General features: G+C 41.0%; 1 protein-coding gene across 2 annotated transcripts; it reads right to left on the bottom strand.

Moving 5' to 3' along the window:
- Window positions 1-1,590: 1,590 nt before the first annotated feature.
- On the bottom strand, window positions 1,591-15,300 carry LOC109897482 (opioid growth factor receptor). Of its 2 annotated transcripts, XM_031801507.1 has the most exons (10): window positions 13,952-14,787; window positions 13,790-13,918; window positions 13,211-13,246; window positions 12,693-12,758; window positions 10,471-10,509; window positions 10,258-10,312; window positions 10,103-10,181; window positions 9,845-9,911; window positions 3,337-3,485; window positions 1,591-3,190 (listed from the first exon to the last, which is right to left on the bottom strand). In XM_031801507.1, exons 1-10 carry the CDS (start codon window positions 14,546-14,548, stop codon window positions 2,128-2,130), a joined length of 2,280 nt encoding a protein of 759 aa, XP_031657367.1. In that variant the 5' UTR covers window positions 14,549-14,787; the 3' UTR covers window positions 1,591-2,127. The 2 variants fall into 2 exon arrangements, with proteins under 2 accessions (XP_031657367.1, XP_020347567.1); XM_020491978.2 differs by having other exon boundaries at window positions 13,790-15,300.
- Between the last annotated feature and the right edge of the window lie 4,611 nt (window positions 15,301-19,911).

The raw sequence follows: 19,911 nt of genomic DNA on the forward strand, positions 1-19,911 counted from the left end.
TATCTCTTTGTCATTAATGGGTATTGTCTAACAGATTATTTTATTGATTTGCATGTAAATCAATGTCCGGTACATCCACTTCAGGACAATAGCCTTGGCTTGCTACCTGCTACTCACACCAAATTGAGTCCGCTCCAATCCAACATTTGGATGCACATGTGTGATCTGGAGGCATGTAACCAAAAGCAGTTTTCATGTAATCAGACAAACAAAAGCAATGTAGATTGGCCAATGATTGACTTAGTGAACAGAGAATGTACAGAATGTACATTATGCCTATTACATTTTCCTAAATATTTTTTTGAGGATTCCAGTATAATTCTTCCAGAATATTGAGAACAGGAAGATGTCTGACTTACACTTCACCTCAGAGGCTGAAAGGAGAGATTTCGAACATATGGGCTCAGTTTATACATCATTCACAATTATAAAATGGCAGGCACACACTTAAGGCACCTGCAGCCTATTTTAAACAGAATATATGTGATATCTCTTAAAGGGCAATTCTGACACTTTTCAACCTTATCTCCAGCGTCTACATATCTGAAAACAGTGCATTTCTATGGTATGTGGTTAAAAAAAAGTCCTTAAAAAAGGCTTCTGACTCACAGGTAAGATTAAAAATTCAAAAGTGATTTGAAAAACCCGCAGTTTCCAGCCCATGGGAGGGTATTTTCTTGCTCCCTACGTCACCGCAAATGTCATAGTGTTTGAAAACCAGTATTTAAAATGTTTTAACTTTTCATGTCATCGGATAGGGCCTGGTTTCCCGATAGCGATTGCATTTAGGTTTACAATTGTTTTAATGATGTATCTTGCCTACAACGGACAAATATGCATCACACGTTTCCCAAAATCCCATGCCGTAAGAACGTTTGCAGAAAGAACGTTCGCTAGTGGTCTTTGGAGCATGTGTCGATACTGATAGGATCGAAAGAAGGCAGCGCTCTTGTTATACGTTGCTTGTGTGTTAATTGCAAAAACATTGACAACGTATTTGTTGTCAACTTTGTTCTGAAATTGACGGATAAACCATTTGTTTCTATGTTTAGTGGAGATCTCTGTAAGCTGTTCTACGGGTGGTCTGAGGCAGACGTTAGATTACAACCGTTTTTAAGTGCAACATTAATTAATAACAATGGTTTTGGGAAACAGCTCTGAGATTTAACGATGGTCCTACCCTGGGATGGGTCTTTAGGACATGTATCTATGGCCTCAGCCTTAAAATGCTTTTGGGAAACCGGGCCCAGATCACACAGTTCTACCAAGATAGTTACCGTAATAAAATATATATCTATATAACAAATTAGCTGTCGTTTTTTTATAAACTGTTAAATGGTTATGCTATTTATACATACACTAAACAGTGGTTTATATAGTACCCAATTGTCATACTTGAGTAAAGGTAAAGATACCTTATTAGAAAATGACTCAAGTAAAAGTGAAAGTCAAATCAGTAAAATACTACTTGAGTAAAATTCTTAAAGTATTTGGTTTTAAATATACTCAAGTATCAGAAGTAAATGTAATTGAAAAAATATATAACAAATACTTTCAAATTCCTTATATTAAGCAAACCAGACGGAACCATTACATTTTTTTCTGTTTTTATTTACGGATAGCCAGGTGCACACTCCAACACTCAGACATAATTTACAAACGAAGCATGTGTGTTTAGCGAGTCAGAGGCAGTAGGGATGACCAGGGATGTTGTCTTGATAAGTGCGTGAATTGGACCATTTTCCTGTCCGGCTAAGCATTCCAAATGTAACGAGTCCTTTTGGGTGTCATAGAAAATATATGGAGTATAAAGTACATTATTTTCTTTAGGAATGTAGTGGAGTAAAAATATAAATTGTAAAATAAAGTACAGATACTCCAAAAAAACGACTTAAGTATTACTTTAAAGTTTGTTTACTTAAGTACTATACATCACTGATACTAAGTATACATTACAGTCAATTATAATTTCATTATACTTTATTAAATGATCAAAATCTTCCCCTTCCCCTTTGCTTTTATGCCCTCTGGTTTTCTGGTTGCTTCACAATCTACCTATTTGGGTGAATACACTCATCTTATTCATATCTCCACTGTTACATTTAACACCTGTTTAATGTACAGATCCTATTGCTTTTCTCTGGTAGAAGGAGGATTCTTATTTGGTGTTTTACTGGTGCTCTCCGAAACTGTTTTGGTAATTTCCCCAATTCTAGGCTTTTTGGCGCGGCAGCTCTTTGGGGCATCTCTGGTTCTGGCTTTATTAACCTTGCTCTGGGGTACGTTATGAGGAGATAGCTCTATGGTTGGACCCTCAGTGGTCTTATCCGGGCTTTGGGATGGGTCTTTAGGACATGGGTCTATGGCTGGACCCTCAGTGGTCTTATCCGGGCTCTGGGATGGGTCTTTAGGACATTGGTCTATGGCTGGACCCTCGGTGGTCTTATCCGGGCTCTGGGATACCTCTTGAGTAGATTGCTCAATTGCTGAGCATTCCATCTTTAACTGACTCAGTGAAACCTCTTTATTAAGTGGCTCTTTCACTGAATTGTTCTTTCCTTCTGAATCTTTAGTGGGTGCACTCTCTATTTTCTCATTTCCCTGATTATTTAAAACATCTTTGGTGGGGGACCGAGTCTTTACATTACCTTGGGCAGTATGTGAATGCCCTGTAGAGTGAGTAGCTACATACTTTGGAACATCTTCATAATGCCTTATTGATGCACGCTCAGGGGCCAAATCATAGTTTTTTGGGGAAACCAATCTTGGAACAGGGTGCTGAATGGAATCAGCTGTGCTAACAATAGCATTGCGAGGAATGGACAGGTTGTCACTGACATCTCTGTCATCTAAGTAGTTACCATGCTGGTAATGGCCTGCCATTGTTTGCCTACTATCTGAGAATTCTTCTCCATTTGAGAAAATCATCTGGATCTTCTTAGGGCACCACACAAACTCATGTTTGGGCTCATAGTGCTTGTAGGCATACTTAACTAATTCCCTGCGTTGTTGCTTATCAATGACAGCAAAGATGAAGTAGTTGAGCACGCTCTCCTTCACATTGTACAGGTTCCCTTTGACAAGAGTTTCCTCCAGGAAGAAGTGGACGAGTGGGGCCTGGTAGTAGGGGAACCCCAGAGTGCCCAGGCACTTCAGGATGCGGGTGATGCGCAGGTTGTTGTGTGTATTTCTATCATGAATGAAAACACAAGAACAACAAAAATACAAGGATACTGTTATTCTCAGAAGGTTAATTTGAAAACTGAAATTGTAGCTATTATGTATCGCAATCACTATAAAATAACAGTTAAATGACCAAATATAGAACTTGCTAACCTGTCCAGGTTGTCAAATCTGTCACGCCAGTTATTAGCACGTCGTACTTCCCCTGTTGTGTCATTTGACAGCTGGATGCCGTAGAAGTCCAGCATGAGCTTGTACGACTTGACCAGCCTCTTCTTTGCAGTTTCATCTTGAAGGAAAGCCTGAGGAAGAAGTAGATTGTCATTCAGAACAATTATGAACAAATTATATTTTCATTCATTTCTATGCCCACCAGTCAATAGATGACATACAGGTAACTGACAAAATAAAGCTTATACCAGCATAGTTTTTTTGGTACATAGTGTCTCTGCCATAATTTCCTATGACTGAAAACAGCTTCTGAACATCAGAACAGCGATCACTAACCTCAATTTGGATGAACATTTCTACTTCAACGAGTCGGCAGCTCTGGATGTTCTGCTTCCTCCGGACTAGGCCCTAATCTCTGGGACTCGAAAGAAGAAGTCGACGAGTATATCGACGAGCTAATAAACCACCTGTACTCTCCGTTCTATTGGTGAACGTACAGTCACTAGAGAACAAACTGGACAAGCTCCATTCGAGACTATTCTATCAACAGGACCTGGAAAACGGTAAAACACACAGAGATGCATACAAAGCTCTCTCCCTCCCTCCATTTGGCAAATATGACCATAATTCTATCCTCCCAATTCCTGCTTACAAGCAAAAACATAAGCAGGCAGTACCAGTGACTCGCTCAATACGGAAGTGGTCAGATGACTCGGATGCTACGCTACAGGACTGTTTTGCTTGCACCGACTGGAATATGTGCCGGGATTCATTGAATGGCTCCAATGAAGTCATCGTCTTCATCAATAAGCGCATTGACGAGGTCGTCCCCACAGTGACTGTACGTACATATCCCAACAAGGAAGCCATGGATTACAGCCAACATCCGCATCGAGCTAAAGGCTAGCCTCTTTCAAGGAGCGGTACACTAATCCGGATGCTTATAAGAAATCCTGCTATGTCCTCAGACGAACCATCAAACAAGCAAAGCGACAATACAAGATTATGATTGAATCCTACTACACTGGCTCTGACGCTCGTCGGATGTGTCAGGGCTTGAAAACTATTACGGACGACAAAGGGAAACCCAGATGCGAGCTGCCCTGTGACGCGAGCCTACCAGACGAGCTAAATGGCAAGCTTCGAGGCAAGCAACACTGAAGCATGCACGAGACACCAGCTGTTCTGGATGACTGTGTGATAACGCTCTCGGTAGCCGATGTGAGCAAGACCTTTAAACAGGTCAACATTCACATTGAACGCTGAGCTGTAGTAAATGAACAGCATTCTCACATAAAGTATTCAACGACCATGGCATTTTTTCTATTTTGTTGCCTTACAACCTGGAATTAAAATATATTTTTTGGGGGGGTTGTATCACTTGATTTACATAACATACCTACCACTTTGAAGATGCAAAATATTTGTTATTGTGAAACAAACAAGAAATAAGACAAAAAAACAGAAAACTTGAACTATTCACCCCCCCCAAAGTCTCTTGGGGTATGTCTCTATAAGCTTGGCACATCTAGCTACTGGGATTATTGCCAATTCTTCCTGGCAAAACTGCTCCAGCTCCTTCAAGTTGGATGGGTTCCTTGCTGGTGTACAGCAATATTTAAGTCATACCACAGATTCTCAATTGGATTGAGGTCTGGGCTTTGACTAGGCCATTCCAAGACATGTAAATGTTCCCTTAAACCACTTGAGTGTTGATTTAGCAGTATGCTTAGGGTCATTGTCCTGCTGGAATGTGAACCTCTGTCCCAGTCTCAAATCTCTGGAAGACTGAAACAGGTTTCCCTCAAGAATTTCCCTGTATTTAGCGCCATCCATTATTCCTTCAATTCTGACCAGTTTCCCAGTCCCTGCGGATGAAAAACATCTCCACAGCATGATGCTGCCACCACCATACTTCACTGTGGGGATGGTGTTCTTGGAGTGATAAGAGGTGTTGGGTTTGTGCCAGACATAGCGTTTTCCTTGATGGCCAAAAAGCTCAATTTTAGTCTCATCTGACCAGAGTACCTTCTTCCATATGTTTGGGGAGTCTCCCACATTCCTTTTGGTGAACACCAAACATGTTTGCTTATTTTTTTCTTTAAGCAATGGCTTTTTTCTGGCCACTCTTCCGTAAAGCACAGCTCTGTGGAGTGTATGGCTTCAAGTGGTACGGATACTCCAATCTCCGCTGTGGAGCTTTGCAGCTCCTTCAGGGTTATCTTTGGTCTCTTTGTTGCCTCTCTGATTAATGCCCTCCTTGTCTGGTCCGTGAGTTTTGGTGGGCGGCCCTCTCTTGGCAGGTTTGTTGATGTTCCATATTCTTTCCATTTCATTGTGCTACGTGGGATGTTCAAAGTTTCTGATATTTTTTTAGAACCCAACCCTGATCTGTACTTCTCCACAACTTTGTCCCTGACCTGTTTGGAGAGCTCCTTGTTCTTCATGGTGCCGCTTGCTTGGTGATGCCCCTTGCTTGGTGATGCCCCTTGCATAGTGGTGTTGCAGATTCTAGGGCCTTTCAGAACAGGTGTATATATACTGAAATCATGTGACAGATCATGTGAAACTTAGATTGCACACAGGTGGACTTTATTTAATTAATTATGTGACTTCTGAAGGAAATTGGTTGCACCAGATCTGATTTAGGGGCTTCATAGCAAAGAGGGTGAATACATATGCACACACCGCTTTTCCTTTTGTTATTTTTAAAATGGTTTTGGAACAAGTATTTTATTTATTTCACTTCACCAATTTGGACTATTTTGTGTATGTCCATTACATGAAATCCAAATAAAATTCCATTTAAATTACATGTTGTAATGCAACAAAATAGGAAAAACGGCAAGGGGGGTGAATACTTTTTCAAGGCACTGTAGTTGTGAATGTCAATTGAACACTGAGCTGTAGTCAATGAACAGCATTCTCACATAGGTGTTCCTTTTGTCCAGGTGGGAAAGGCCAGTGTGGAGTGCGATTGAGATTTTTTCATCTGTGGATCTGTTTGCGCGGTATGCAACTGGTTACTTGATGGCCGCCCCAGGTGGTAAGGGTAGGCAACAACACGTCTGCCATGCTGATCCTCAACTCTGGGGACCCTCAGGGGTGTGTACTTAGTCCCCTCCTGTACTCCCTGTTCACCCACGACTGTGTGGCCAAACACGACTCCAACACCATCATTAAGTTTGCTGACAATACAACAGTGGTAGGCCTGATCACCGACAACGATGAGACAGCCTATAGGGAGAAGGTCAGAGAACTGGCAGTGTGGTGCCAGGAAAACAACCTCTCCCTCATTGTGAGAAAGACAAAGGAGCTGATCATGGACTACAGGAAAAGGTGGGCCGAACAGGCCCCCATTAACATCGACGGGGCTGTAGTGGAGCAGGTTGAGAGTTTCAAGTTCCTTGGTGTCCACATCACCAATGAACTATCATGGTCCAAACACCCCAAGACAGAAAAGATTTGTCATGGGCCCTTAGATCATCAAAAAGTTCTACATTGAGAGAATCTTGACTGGCTACATCAACACTTGGTATGGCAACTGCTCCACATCCAACCACAAGGCGCTACAGAGTGTAATGCATACGGCCAAGAACATCACTGGGGCCGAGCTCCCTACCATCTCGGACCTCTATACCAGGAGGTGTCAGAGGAAGGCCCTAAAAATTGTCAAAGACTCCAGCCACCCAATTCATAGACTGTTCTCTCTGCTACCGCATGGCAAGGAGTATCGATGTACCAAGTCTGGAACCAACAGGACCCTGAACAGATTCTGCACCCAAGCCATAAGACTGCTAAATAGTTAACCACATAGCTTCTGGACTATCGGCATTGACTCCTTTTTGCACTCACACATACTTACACCGACACTCCAACACATACACACACTCACTCACTCACATATAACATGTACAGTTGAAGTCAGAAGTTTACATACACTTAGGTTGGAGTCAATAAAACTTGTTTTTCAACAACAAAAATTTCTTGCTGACAAACTATAGTTTTGACAAGTCGGTTAGGACATCTACTTTGTGCATGTCACAAGTAATTTATCCAACAATTGTTTACAGACAGATTATTTAACTTATAACTAACTCACTGTATCAAAATTCCAGTGGGTCAGAAGTTTACATTCACTAAGTTGACTGTGCCTTTAAACAGCTTGGAAAATTCCAGAAAATTATGTCATGGCTTTAGAAGCTTCTGATAGGCTAATTGACATCATTTTAGCCAATTGGAGGTACACCTTTGGATATATTTCAAGGCCTACTTTCAAACTCTGTGCTTCTTTGCTTGACATCATAGGAAAATCAAAAGAAATCAGCCAAGACCTCAAAACATTTTTGCATACGTCCACAAATCTGGCTCATCCTTGGGAGCAATTTCCAAACGCCCGAAGGTACCACGTTCATCTGTACAAACAATAGTACGCAAGTATAAACACCATAGGACCACGCAGCCGTCAAACCGCTCAGGAAGGAGACGCATTCTGTCTCCTAGAGATGAGCGTACTTTGGCGTGATAAATGCAAATCAATCCCAGAACAACAGCAAAGGACCTTGTGAAGATGCTGAAGGAAACAGGTACAAAAGTATCTATATCCACAGTTAAACGAGTCCGATATCGACATAACCTGAAAGGCCGCTCAGCAAGGAAGAAGCCACTGCTCCAAAACCGCCATATAAAAGCCAGACTATGTTTTGCAACTGCACATAGGGACAAAGATCGTACTTTTTGAAGAAATGTCCTCTGGTCTGATGAAACAAAAATAGAACTGTTTGGCCATAATGACCATCGTTATGTTTGGAGGAAAAAGGGGGTGTCTTGCAAACCGAAGAACACCATCCCAACTGTGAAGCACGGGGGTGGCAGCATCATGTTGTGGGGGTGCTTTGCTGGACTGGTGCACTTCATAAAATAGATGGCAACATGAGAAAGGAAAATTATGTGGACATATTGAAGCAACATCTCAAGACATCAGTCAGCACCTGCTCTCAAATGGGTCTTCCATATGGACCATGACCCCAAGCATACTTCCAAAGTTGTGGAAAAATGGCTTAAGGACGACAAAGTCAAGGTATTGGAGTGGCCATCACAAAGCCCTGACCTTATTCCTATAGAACATTTGTGGGCAGAACTGAAAAAGTGTGTGCGAGCAAGGAGGCCTACAAACCTGACTCAGTTACACCAGCTCTGTCAGGAGGAATGGGCCAAAATTCACCCAACTTATTGTGGGAAGCTTGTGGAAGGCTCCCGAAATGTTTGACCCAAGTTAAACAATTTAAAGGTAATGCTACCAAATACTAACTGAGTGTATGTAAACTTCTGACCCATTGGGAATGAGATGAAAGAAATAAAAGCTGAAATAAATAATTCTCTCTACTATTATTTTGACATTTCACATTCTTTAAATAAAGTGGTGATCCTAACTGACCTAAGACAGGGAATTTCTACTAGGATTAAATGTCAGGAATTGTGAAAAACTGAGTTTAAATGTATTTGGCTAAGGTGTATGTAAACTTCCGACTTCAACTGTACACACAGGCATACTGTCGCCACACATACACTTCCATACTAATCACATACGCTGTTGCTACTGTTTATTATCTATCCTGTTGCCTAGTCACTTTACCTCTACTTATATGTACATATCTACCTCAATTCCCTCATACCACTGCACATCGACTCTGTACTTGCACCCCCTGTATATAGCCAACTTATTGTTACTCATTGTGTATTTATTTCTTGTGTTAACATTTTTCTATTATTATTTTAATCTCATCTTGTCTCAGCATTGTTGGGAAGGGCCCGTAAGCATTTCAGTGTTAGTCTACACCTGTTGTTCATGAAGCATATGACAAGTAACATTTGATTAGATTTGATTGTGCGTTGGGCCATCACGAGCCGCCATAACATCTTCAATGTTCCTTTGCATAGATTTCACATGTGTCTGGAACTATATTGGAGGGATGCGACACCATTCTTCTATGAAAAATTCCATCATTTGGTGTTTTGTTGATGGTGATGGAAAATGCTTTCTCAGGCACCACTCCAGAATTTCCCATAAGTGCTAAATTGGGTTAAGATCTGGTGACACACACACACACACACACACACACACACACACACACACACACACACACACACACACACACACACACACACACACACACACACACACACACACACACACACTTTAAACCTTCTATTCTCCTTTGAGACCCCTCTTTCAAAGTCACTGAGATCTCTTCTTCTAGCCATGTTAGCCACAATAATGGGCAACTGGGCATTTTTATACATGACCCTAAGCGTGGTGGGATGTTAATTGCTTAATTAACCCAGGAACGACACCTTTGTGAAAGCACCTGCTTTCAATATACTTTGTATCACCCATTTACTCTTGTGTTTCCTTTATTTTTGTAGTTGCCTCTATGTAAATGCAGTATGTAGAGAACATTTCCTTGCTCAAAGAAACTACTAGAAGTACCTCAATTTCCTTTTTGGTGAGTTCCTTGGCTTGATTATTCATTCCTGGTTCTTGAAGAGGGAACAACCTAAATGAAATGTTTGTTTAAAAAATATATACATATACAGTACAGTACAGTATATATATATATATATATATATATATATACATACATACACACACACACACACACACACACATTTTAAAGAATTGTATTATAACAATTAATATTCTAAATAAAAATAATTGAAAGCCCATGTAAATGTAAAGGAAACTAACCATTGGATGTATGAGTGAACTCTTTCCAGTTTTAAATATTGCCTGTTCCATTTCTTGTGAAAGTCCTCAATGAAGACACCTAATCAGAGCAAAGGTTACAGTAAAAAAGTATTGTCAAATCTAAACTGCACTCAAAGAAACAGTAAATACATTACCATCAGGGGAGGAGGGTATTTGTTCACGGTAGAACTGTAAATTAGGCATATCTTCCTGAGGGGGAAAGAGCAATGCAAACTCAGAAATGGGGATATTTCAAAGAGAGTTGTATCAAAACACTACAAGAATTATAGAGGAATTAGATAGTGAAATGATTATTTAAATAATTCAGTTTTTCCATGTATTACACAAGGGAATGAGAAGTTATTTACTTGTTGTTGCAAGCCGAAGTACAAGTTTGATCTATGCTCCTGTGGAAACAAGAACCAAGTGCTAAAGACTGTACCAGCTACTGACTACAATCTTAGAAAAACTGGATCACAAAGAGTTCTTTGCGGAGGGATAGGGTTCCACCAAGAACTGTTTCATCTAAAGATCCCTTTTAGGAAGACGAGGGTTCTTTGTAAGGTAAAGTGTTCTACCTAGAAACTTTAACATCCTAAGAACCGTTTTTGGAAGAAAGGGTTCTTTGATGGTTACTTGGAAGGCAAGAAGGCTTCTGTCAATTAGGTTAGTATTGTGGAGTAACTAAAACGTTGTTGATCCATCCTCAGTTTTCTCCCATCACAGCTTAAACTATGTAACTGTTTAAAAGTCACCATTGGCCTCATGGTGAAATCCCTGAGCGGTTTGCTTCCTCTCCAGCAACTGAGTTAGGGAGGACACCTGTATCTTTGTAGTGACTGGGTGTATTGATACCCCATCCAAAGCATTGTTAATAACTTTACCATGATCAAAGGGATATTCTATGTTTGCTTTTTATTTTACCCCATCTACCAATAGGTGCCCTTCTTTGTGAGGTGTTTGAAAACTTCCCTGGTCTTTGTGGTTTAATCTAATTTTGAAATTCACTGCTCCACTGAGGGATCTTACAGATAATTGCATGTGTGGGGTACAGAGATGCGGTAGTCAATGAAAATCGCGTTGAACACTATTATTGCACAAACAGTCCATACAACTTATTATGTGACACATTTTTGCTCTTGAACTTATTTAGACTTGTCATATCAAAGGGTTTGAAAACTTATTGACTCAAAACATATCACCTTTTCATTTTAATTATATATATATTATTTTACATAATTCCACTTTGACATTATGGGGTATTGTGTGTAGGCCAGTGACCCCAAACAATCTACATTTAATCCATTTAAAATTGAGGGTGTAAAAAGTGAAGGGGTTTGAATACTTTCTGTATTGCACCCGTTACTGAGATGGTTGTTCCAGTTTACATTATTTAAGTAGTCTCACCTATCAATCGTCCCTACCCTGGCAATCATTCTGAAAGCATGTTTTGGGTGATTACAAGTTAAAATTGTTAGATATACTCACTCTGGCTGGATTCAAATAGGAATTACATATCACTTTGCAAGACAGCCTGATGTGACTTGCAGCCTGATGTGGTCTGTAAACCAGGAGTTTCCTAACACCACTTGTGTTAGTGTATAACTAGGCCCTCAAAGAAAGGCCTTGTGTTACTGTATTGATTGTCATAAAGAGTTTAATTGTAAAGCCTAATACGGCTGGAGAAACCATTCATTGAAGGCTCTAGGAATAACCTTCAGATGATATTAAGGGTTCTTGGTAGAACTATTTAGTAGCTTTGAGGTAGGTAAATGGTGGCGTATTCCCTGTCTTCTCTCTGGCAGTGGCGAGAATGATGGAGAACTACAGGCTACGTGTGTGGACTGCGGAGGCCTGTCGGACGCTTGACCACTTTGGCCAATCAGAAGGTAGAAAAAAACAATCGAAATTCATGCTGTGTCAGCCTCGAAATTCAGAAAACTCCACGGACCCCCTTTGCACAGTGGAACACAGAACGATATGTGACCACTTGGTTACGGCGACACTGTTCTGCCAAGGACACACAAACCAGAGTGGCCACCGCAAAGCCCAAGGAGCCTGACCCACCCTGGAAGTTGCTTTAGCCCTCCTTGGGTTATTTAGCCTCTATTGGCTATTGAGACGCTGGGCCCATTGTAGCTTGGTATGCCAGGGTGGGAAATTGGAAATGTGAATTGGGCCATATTAGAGGTAATAATGCATTTAGGTTATAGTTTATTGAGATGTATGAATACACCACACCAAAAGCTTGATTTTATGACCGTTTAAACATAAATGTCCTACAGTTCTACGTAGTAATGTTTTATGTTCACTACTTGGTCATTCTAACCCTAATCTAGCACACCTGATTCTAATAATTAGCTGGTTTATAACATGAATCATGTGCTCCCTCACCTAAAATAATTGCACTACACCACTAAGAATCCTATGTGATTCCACTCAGCACCTTTTTTTCTAAGAGTGTATGATTAACAGCAATAGAACTGCATTAGGATTGATAATGCAGCCTGCGGCACACCATCATTATCAGGTGGATTTATATCAAATAGCATAAATTGTGAAAGATTGTGTGAAGAGAATAATGACTTACTGGATAATCATGCCTGTACTTTTGCATATCCTTTGCTGCACTTTTGAATCTGTTAAACCTGTGTGACTAAAAACACATTCACTTCATGAGTTCATAAAATGGCAGTTATGGAAACACCTGACAACAATACTGACAGGCCCACATGTTTGAGCTCATGCAGTATGCACAGTGAAACAAAAACTTGGAAGGAAAATTTCACTAGCTGGATAGGCTGGCAATCATTCTACTTGGCTACTGACATAGGCCTATAGCAGACTTTATCAGTCATATCCATTTTATGTATCTAGAAGTTAAAGATAGAGATCTTCACATAGACAGACATAGTACATCAGTATTCCTAACCCCTTGGCGGAGCTTTGATTGGTGAGCAATAGCTTTAGGCTACTCAATGAGATGCAATGTCATACAAATGTAATAATGGTTAAATAAATATAATATATTATATATCGTATATTAAAATATATTATAAATGTTGTCCCAAAACTCTGATTCTCAATGTATCAGAACATAACACTTACTTGTTGCGACCAACCGGTGTACTGGTGTACCCACTCCTGAGGAAATACAACAGTGAGAAGGAGGTACAAAGAACAGTAGTGAACAACAGTAGTGAATCATAATCTGCTGAGGTCTTAAAATGATCTGAAGATTTGGGCATATGACAGAGCACATGTATAAGCCATTGAGCCAAGCATTTTAAATGATTTTTGTCTGAAAATTCTAAAGAATTAGTTATTAATATTCTGTTACCATTATTCTAGGCCTACATTGATAAAAATATTTTAAATGTAAATTTTGCTTTGGAAAATTAAATATTTAATCTGTATTTTATGGTGCCAATAAGATACTGGTGCCAATGATAGGCTACAGCCCTCAACTCTGGACCATTTTTCCAATGTTCCTTTCGAATCAGGGACTGACTTAGACCTGGGACACCAGGTGGCTGCAGTTAATTATCAGGTAGAACAGAAATCCAGCAGGTTCCGGACCTCATAGGAGAAGAGTTGAATACCCCTGGGCTACAATATTCTAAAACTCATCTGCTGAGAGTCCACAAAAAAAAAATGTGATCAGGGCCCAGGGGCCTGTGTACTTACATGTTGGGACTTTTGACGACTGGTTTCTTTGTTTGGAGGATCCTCCCATGTCGAGTCGTACTCGCAGTAGTACTCATCCGTGTCTTCAACATCATATGACCTAGCTGACTTGACAACCCGAAGCTTGACTTCTCCACTGAGAAGGGTTTCTGGCCTCTCCACTGCTCCACTGAGAAGGGTTTCTGGACTCTCCACTTCTTCACTAAAAAGGGATACTGGACTCCCCACTCCTTCACTGGGAAGGGATTCTGGACTCTCCATTTTTTCACTAAAAAGGGATTCTGGACTCCCCACTCCTCCACTGGGAAGGGATTCTGGACTCCCCACTCCTTCACTGGGAAGGGATTCTAGACTCTCCACTTCTTGAGTAGGAATGGATTCTGGACTCCCCACTCCTTCACTTAGAAGGGATTCTGGACTCTCCACTCCTTCATTAAAAAGGGATTCTGGACTCCCCACTCCTCCACTGGGAAGGGATTCTGGACTCCCCACTCCTTCACTGGGAAGGGGTTCTAGACTCTCCACTTCTTGAGTAGGAAGGGATTCTGGACTCCCCACTCCTTCACTTAGAAGGGATTCTGGACTCCCCACTCCTTCACCGGAAAGGGATTCTGGACTGTCAGGATTATTTGGCAAGATACATCTCCCTGTGCGTTCCAAAAACCTTGCAAAATAATTTTCCACGATCGATCTCCAGGGTAAGTAGGAGAGAACTGGAACCAGGAAAAATGGACACAGCCGTTCAATCCTGCGACGCATCCTAAAAAGTTGTCGTCTCAATTTAGTAAACAATTTTACTACTTACTGCTCGGGCCAGCTCTCTTCCTATTATCATTGGATGCCCACTAACTCTGCCTTGCCCTTGCCCAAATAACAAAATAATGTACTCTGTAGCCTATTGAATATGTTCTAAAGTTTAAGAAAGATTGGTTTATGATTGACTAATCCACGAGCCACCACGATATCTTGCATTCGGATTCGGAGAATGTCTGTACAGTTTCACTTTTGTTTTACTACCTCATGTTCCTCCACCAGCATTTGCAAGAAGTCATAAACACCAGCCAATTCAGTTTACAGCTGAGTGATATGGGTTTGGTACCAGCCAAACCAGTTTACTGTTGAGTGATATGGGTTTGGTATGCTATCCTTGATACAATGAAAATAGTTAAGAAAAATAGAACAATGAAGTAAGCTTAATGCAACATATTTTTGAGTGCAAACCCATTACACCTTTTTGTTGATATGGGTTTGGTTAAATGACTCACTGGAGTCATGTAAGCCTAGCTATTTGTAAAGTGAAACATACCTAACAGTTGTAACTATTTTACCAGACTTGATCTGGTTTTGTTCTATTTTCCCCCTCACTTAAATTATAGGCCAAACATTTTCAGGAAAAAAAATGATGCCTTTAACACTTTTTTTTGTTACTACATGATTCCATATGTGTTATTTCATAGTTTTGATGTCTCACTATTATTCTGCAATGTAGAAAATAGTAAAAATATAGAAAACCCCTGTAATGAGTAGGTGTGTCCAAACGTTTGACTGGTACTGTACATGATTATTGCTCTGTGTTGAACATCAGCGCCATCTATAGGCCATCTAAGTTACTTTTCAACAGAAAAGTGAAAAGATGTCATTATGGTAGTATATTTAAAATTATTTGAGTGAGTCCACACTTCCACCGGGGTACACATCCAGCCACCTTCTCCCACTATAAGTATGTAATGATAACACATTTGGGTGTTGTTTCCCCTACGTCATTCTGTTGACATGGTCTGCATAGACATTAAACAGAGACGTACATGATACAAGAGTTAACCTTAGTCCTAAATTATCAGTAGGCCTACAAATACTGTAGTACAGTTAAAAGTATTTCAGTATATATATATATATATTTTTTTTAAATAGCCAGACCCCTTTAATCTTTACATAAGTCTCATCTGATATATTAAGACCTTTACCCTGGTTTCCAGGGCAACAAGCTGCAGACCTGAGCCAGGTTAACGTCACCTACAGTACATCTTCTCCAGGCAACATCAGAGCCTAAAACGCCCTCTGGAGGCTGGCTGGTTGGCTGGCAGGCAGCAGGTAGGCCTGGGTATAGAGAGACTCCCTCTGGCTCCAGCTCCATCCATGGTTCATTATAGGCCACACACAGACAGTCCTTTGGTGAGGCTATTTGTGGAGGAAATGTACATTTACAAGAGACCAGATTAAAGAGGAGGGAATGCTGATTTGTTGCCAAAATCAAAATAACACAATTTAGAGTGAGATTTAAATTCAATAAGTTGCATGTTTACAAGAAATGTATGCTTTATTTGAATGATAGAATTGAATGATTGTGTGGTTGGTTAGTTATTGTTAGTTTCAACAGATTGGTGAATCTTTTCACGAGAATATTGACAATAAGTAGGCTAATATTGACATGATGAAACCCTTTTACTGATCACATCCATGTTCCTTGCTATTGCCAAATATCCTACAAAACACTGTTCTAATTTCAGCCATAGCCTTCCCCACCCTTCCTCCCATAGTATCATAGGAAGTGCACTCCAATGATAAGTAACAATTAGCAGCCATGACTCAGGGCATCTGCACAGGCAGCTTTCAGTTGCACTGGTAGGGAGTTGTGGAGTTCAAGGGCTGACTTTATAGGGCACTTGTTAATTTTATTTATTTTAATTTTTACCCTTGTTTTACTAGGCAAGTCAGTTAAGAACAAATTCTTATTTTCAATGACGGCCTAGGAACAGTGGGTTAACTGCCTGTTCAGGGGCAGAACGACAGATTTGTACCTTGTCAGCTCGGGGATTCGAACTTGCAACCTTTCGGTTACTAGTCCAACACTCTAACCACAAGTCATACCTTGTCACAGTCATCAGGTGCTGTCCCAAAGGATTGAAAGGTCCACCAGGCCTCCCTAAAGGTGCTGTCCCAGAGGATTGAAAGTTCCACCAGGCGCTGTCCCAGAGGATTGAAAGGTCCGTCAGGCCTCCCTAAAGGTGCTGAAAGGTCTGTCATTCTGCCCTTTTGGCTAATAAGCCTCAAAGCACTAGCTGTAAAGTTCAAGTCAGTGACCTTCCGTGACACCTTTGTATCCCTCTGGGGAAAAGAGCCAGTGCCTTTGACCTTTATTTAAGTCAGTTAAGAACAAATTCTTATTTTCAATGACGGCCTAGGAACAGTGGGTTAACTGCCTGTTCAGGGGCAGATGACAGTTTTGTACCTTGTCAGCTCGGGGGTTTGAACTTGCAACCTTCCGGTTACTAGTCCAACGCCCTGCCGCCCTAGGCTACCCTGCCGCCCTAGGCTACCCTGCCGCCCTAGGCTACCCTGCCGCCCTAGGCTACCCTGCCGCCCTAGGCTACCCTGCCGCCCTAGGCTACCCTGCCGCCCTAGGCTACCCTGCCGCCCTAGGCTACCCTGCCGCCCTAGGCTACCCTGCCGCCCTAGGCTACCCTTCGGATATGAAAGTCAGTGGGTACTTTTTACCATCATCCAAACCCCTACATCTTATGCATCCCACTTTACTCTTAATAATTCAGCATAAAAGTTGTATTATGTGAACATGAAAGTCTCGGTACACTCAACAAACAACGCATCAGTTCTGCTACTGTGCAGGGACTTCTATCTTAATCATTTTCTATGCTGACATTTAGTAGTCTCTGTTATCAGTGTAAAGACAGCATCATGTTATTGGTTATATTATGGCTCATCTTCCATCGAAGGATGGAACATAGGCAGATGACTGGCCTGGTGCTTGATATCCTGGTCTTAATGTCTTCCTGTGAGAGTTAGCTTAGAGGTTGAGTCAAGCCGAACCAGAGCGGGATAGGAGCTTAGCAAATCAGATAAAACACTATAAATACTCCTTCGGCATCAGCAGCCACAAAGCTATTAGAAGGGTTGGGGACTAATGCTCAAAGATCCTTTTCTGTTTTTATAGAGAATCACAAACCAATATATTTCTCAATGCATATTCTTCTTGTGAAACTTCAAAAACCTTTGTTTGATTGCATTATTTGTGTCTGACTTTAAAGCTGCTGTTGTATAACTGCTCTGCCCTAACAACCACGCATATTGACTGGAAAGGACTTTGGACATTGGCTATTAACTTATCTTTCAGGGATATAATCCATTTAAATAGTAATGATTGTTCTTATCCTTTTTTTCAGTAGAGAAAACAGCCACTCACTCTCTGCACTCTTACCATCTGGGTGGTAATGGATTTTGTTGGCACTGAGTAAAGCACAATATGGTATTTACTGTACTTCATATAGGACATAATAGCCCTGAATAGGCTTGAAAGGAGACAAACAATACATGTAGATTGTAATAACAGAGTGATCATGCTCTCGGTGGAGAAGAGGTAATAACCCTTCAGAATTTAGAGGGACTCTCCCTCTCTTTCTCCCCTCCCTCTGTCTCTGTCTGTATATCTCCCTCTTTGCTCTTGCTTTCTCTCTCTCTCTCTCGCTCACACACACACACACACACACACACACACACACACACACGATACAGCCTTTAGCAATGATTCATTAACTTTATTATTAATGATGTTTATATTAATATAATTGAATATGGAAATGGAACCTGGTATGCACAAAATCAATACAATAATACTAAACTTGTTACAAAATGACCAATTGACATTTTTATCACTGGTCTCTGTGTCTAATCAGACCCATGTAAATGTACCTCATGTCCTAGTCTGAGTATTTGAGAGCAATCATGACATTTAAGACTTGATGCTTTGGGGGTAATAAAATACTCACATGGTTGGCTACCTTTATTTTCTCTCTCTCTCTGATTTAGTTAATGATGAAGGCTCTATTGGTCCCTCTGGGACTAAGTGTGCTTTATAAAGGTCAACTCCACCACCAGCCCATGCTTCATCAGTCAGAGTAATACATTACCCAAGCGTTTTGTGAATACTTCGCACATGTACGCTTCGCAAAGCAAAGTAATCAAGAGAGTAGATTTTGAAGAGGCCAGCTGTTTCTACAGTGCACCCCTCTCTCTCCAAAAAAACAAAAGAACAATAGTCTCTTTCACCAACTGAAGCTGTCCAATTGACCATCTCTCACTGATTACAAACCAGTGTTCAGCACCATGGACAGGTCCAGCTCGCTGCACACAGTGGGGTATGACTTTTGATCAAGGCCACCAGTTTATTTGACACATTTAGATTTTAAAAAATGTTTCTTTGAAATGATCTACATCGGGCTTACATAAGAAGTTGGATCGGTTAAAGATGGATGAGAGCAATGGCTAGAGGATCAAAAAGGCTACAGACAAAAAAAGTCCAAGTGTGTCCTTCTTGGCCATTCGTTGTAAAAACTGTCTAAGCTACCGGCCATCATTAGAGCTGAGGTTTAACCCAGTGTACACCATGAAAAAACAGTTTGGCTAGCCAGGTCCAGGTCAGGAAATTCTCCTAGTCTGGTCCTATCCATAAACTGTCATTTGACCGTAATGTGCTTTAGTTCCAATGTGTGAGAGAGCATCATCATTAAAGACTCGGATGAACACCAGTAAATCATGGCCATTGCCTGCACACCGGAACGCATACTGTAATGAGAACACATACCCCAAAGCCTATGGAATGTGCATGCAGTGCCAGTGTAAAAAATATGACAGGTACAATTACCTCCAGCATAATACTACACTGCTCAAAAAAATTAAGGGAACACTTAAACAACACAATGTAACTCCAAGTCAATCACACTTCTGTGAAATCAAACTGTCCACTTAGGAAGCAACACTGATTGACAATAAATTTCACATGCTGTTGTGCAAATGGAATAGACAACAGGTGGAAATTATAGGCAATTAGCAAGACACCCCCAATAAAGGAGTGGTTCTGCAGGTGGGGACCACAGACCACTTCTCAGTTCCTATGCTTCCTGGCTGATGTTTTGGTCACTTTTGAATGCTGGCGGTGCTTTCACTCTAGTGGTAGCATGAGACGGAGTCTACAACCCACACAAGTGGCTCAGGTAGTGCAGCTCATCCAGAATGGCACATCAATGTGATCTGTGGCAAGAAGGTTTGCTGTGTCTGTCAGGGTAGTGTCCAGAGCATGGAGGCGCTACCAGGAGACAGGCCAGTACATC

The sequence above is a fragment of the Oncorhynchus kisutch genome, linkage group LG1 (genome assembly GCF_002021735.2).
Source record: "Oncorhynchus kisutch isolate 150728-3 linkage group LG1, Okis_V2, whole genome shotgun sequence".
NCBI classification, from domain to species: Eukaryota; Metazoa; Chordata; class Actinopteri; order Salmoniformes; family Salmonidae; genus Oncorhynchus; species Oncorhynchus kisutch.